This window comes from Morus notabilis, unplaced genomic scaffold (assembly GCF_000414095.1).
Source record: "Morus notabilis unplaced genomic scaffold, ASM41409v2 Scaffold3, whole genome shotgun sequence".
Taxonomy (NCBI): Eukaryota; Viridiplantae; Streptophyta; class Magnoliopsida; order Rosales; family Moraceae; genus Morus; species Morus notabilis.
In genome coordinates, this window is record NW_010359918.1 from 572,483 (window position 1) to 575,091 (window position 2,609).

The following is a 2,609-nucleotide window of genomic DNA, read 5'->3' on the forward strand; positions in this document are numbered from 1 at the left end:
AGCCAATTACAACCGAGATTAATAAGGATTCTAGGCATACGCAAATTTTGATTTGCCTAGCCATATGCTAATTATCTAGTGCGCTCTTTCTATCTCATATTCACATCTTTCTCCCTCTCTCTCTACTACATTTTTCTATCTTGTCATAAATGGCCATTCTCCACTTGATATACCCCCATAATTTATATTTCCTCAAAATCAATTGTAGCTCGATACTGGAGTCATCAGGTCAATTATATTGGTCCCACACGACCACTATATTCTCTCCCGTGAACCAGTTTTGGCACATTCGCGTTTTTATAATAATGAGCAATAAATTATAGCAAACAGAAAACAAAACAACTTTATACTTTTAGGTTACATATATATATACACACATATATTATTGCACGTACATAGATTGCTTAAACATATGACCAAACATAGCATTAATGATGTGAGCGCACGTTGAGTTTGGTACTCCTAACCCGTTTCAAGATCGCAAAGGATAGCACATGTGAATATTAATTTATTCTTAATAGATGAGATTTTCCGGCCTAAGCTAGCTTCACCAACAGAATACACGGTATTTGGTTTTCGTGATATTTCAAAAAAGACCGATTGATTTATTTTCCACTTTGGTCTATATATCAACATTTTCTTTTTGGTGATCATAATTGAATTATGGAGATCAATCAGCTAAAAGTTTCAAAAGCTAAATCATGCCTTCAGCCTTAAAGTCAAAGTTGATGGCCATTTATATTTGGTTTGTGTGTTGATCCCTTTCAAGTAAAAGGTGGTAGAAAAGAGACGAAAATTTTAGTCATTAATTAATAATAGCATGTTGGAAGTATTAGTAAATCCCACCTATATTCATATGTGGGAAAAAAAACCAACAACTTCATATAATTATGCCTTGGGATACAATGCCTAAGCTTGGCAAGCAATTATAGTTGTGTGCACTCATAATTTGTTGTACTTTTTCTTCAAGTATACTCAACACAGTATTGTTTTCAGTAATTATAGCATAACACAATATTTTTTTCAGTAATTATAGCATATTCACGGTCAGTTTCGCAGGATGCATATATGTTATGCACAATACAGAAAGAGATCACCATTCCCAATGCTAATCCTGTAACGGAAACATCCTATGTATTCGTGTAATAATGTGGTGAAAAACTGGTTATACATGTAAAACATTCCGATTACTGCAATGTGCAATGTTATAACTCGGACGTAGCTAGCTAGCTTATAATTAAGAAACTTTTAACAACAACAACAACAACAAAAAGAAGAAGACTTATAGTAAACAGACAGAATAATCACAAGTACTACTTTCAGTTAACATGAATGCATGCTTTGATCACTAAACATAACGAGAAGTTACAGAATCCAAAGCAGATGATCACAATGTGCAGTACCCCCAAGCAGTAACATGAGGGTTGCAACAATATTATGGAAAAAACATAAATTAGAAGGAAAACAAACACAATCTTCGAATAAACCCGACAATTAGGGTTTAATTAAAACCCTGTCTTTGGGCACACGTACTTGATTAACAGCAAAACTTATGAGGACCATGATCATGATCATGAGTTTCTTGCTAGTCACATTTAGAGAGGAGGACAAACGAAACCAGGTGGAGGAGTCTTTCCACAGGTGATTAAAACTTGAAGGGCAAGAGGGATGAATATGTTAAGGTTAAGAAGCTTAATTCTTATTGCAGTGCACAGACAAACCGCTGCTTCAAGCTCAAGCAATCCTCCAAGCACCGGACAGCAAGTATTCTGAACTGGGTCTCCCAAACCAATGTGAACCAAACCACCAAGAACGTCCAGGCAAAGCCCTAACTTCAGCGCGTCAATGGGACAAGTCTGTGAAGCCGGTGGCGAGGGCGTAATTGGGCTTACACCTCCACCTCCGCCACCGCCGCCGCCACCTCCACCACCACCTCCTCCTCCTCCTCCGCCTCCGCCACCAGGAGACGGTGGACCGGTGTAAGGTGGGTATGTGGGGGAAGGAGGAGGGTTGGTCACCGGAGGAGTTATGATCGGAGGAGATATGATGACCGGCGGGGAGATAACTGGAGGGTTTGTGGAGGGCGGGGAGACTTTTGGGTGGCCTCCTCCTCCCCCTCCTCCGCCTCCGCCACCGCCGCCATGGTGGGGAGGGTTCTTGTGGGTGGGGGGTTTTGGGTGAGGAGGGATTTTGGGTTGGCCACCGCCGCCGTGGCCGGGGCTGGGGCGGTGGTAAGGTGGCTGCGGAGGATGTTCATGACGTGGAGGGTGTGGCTGTGTGCATGGACCGCATGCATGGATTAATGGCGGCAGTGACGTGACCATGAAAATCATGCAAATGAAGAATGTGGCGGCAACCTTATTGGAACCCATATTGGTTTAGGGTTCCTTTGAAGATCGATAATAGGCGCAATACTACGGGGTTTCAATGATATAGTGGTTTGGTGGTTATATATATATATATATATAGCTGAACTTAAGAGACCAACCCGTGACAGCTGATCGATAACCATTGAAACACAATGGAATTAGCAAGTTTTAAAAAAAAAAAGGAAAAAGAAAAGGGACTAGAGAGAAGCCAGAGTCCAGTTAAACAACAAGTTGGCGTAA

The 2,609-nt window shown here is 41.1% G+C and overlaps 1 protein-coding gene across 1 annotated transcript; it reads right to left on the reverse strand.

Annotated features, from left to right (window-relative positions):
- Positions 1-1,384: 1,384 nt before the first annotated feature.
- On the reverse strand, positions 1,385-2,609 carry LOC21402002 (36.4 kDa proline-rich protein). Its single transcript, XM_010095405.2, has one exon. It carries the CDS (start codon positions 2,370-2,372, stop codon positions 1,596-1,598), a length of 777 nt encoding a protein of 258 aa, XP_010093707.1. The 5' UTR covers positions 2,373-2,609; the 3' UTR covers positions 1,385-1,595.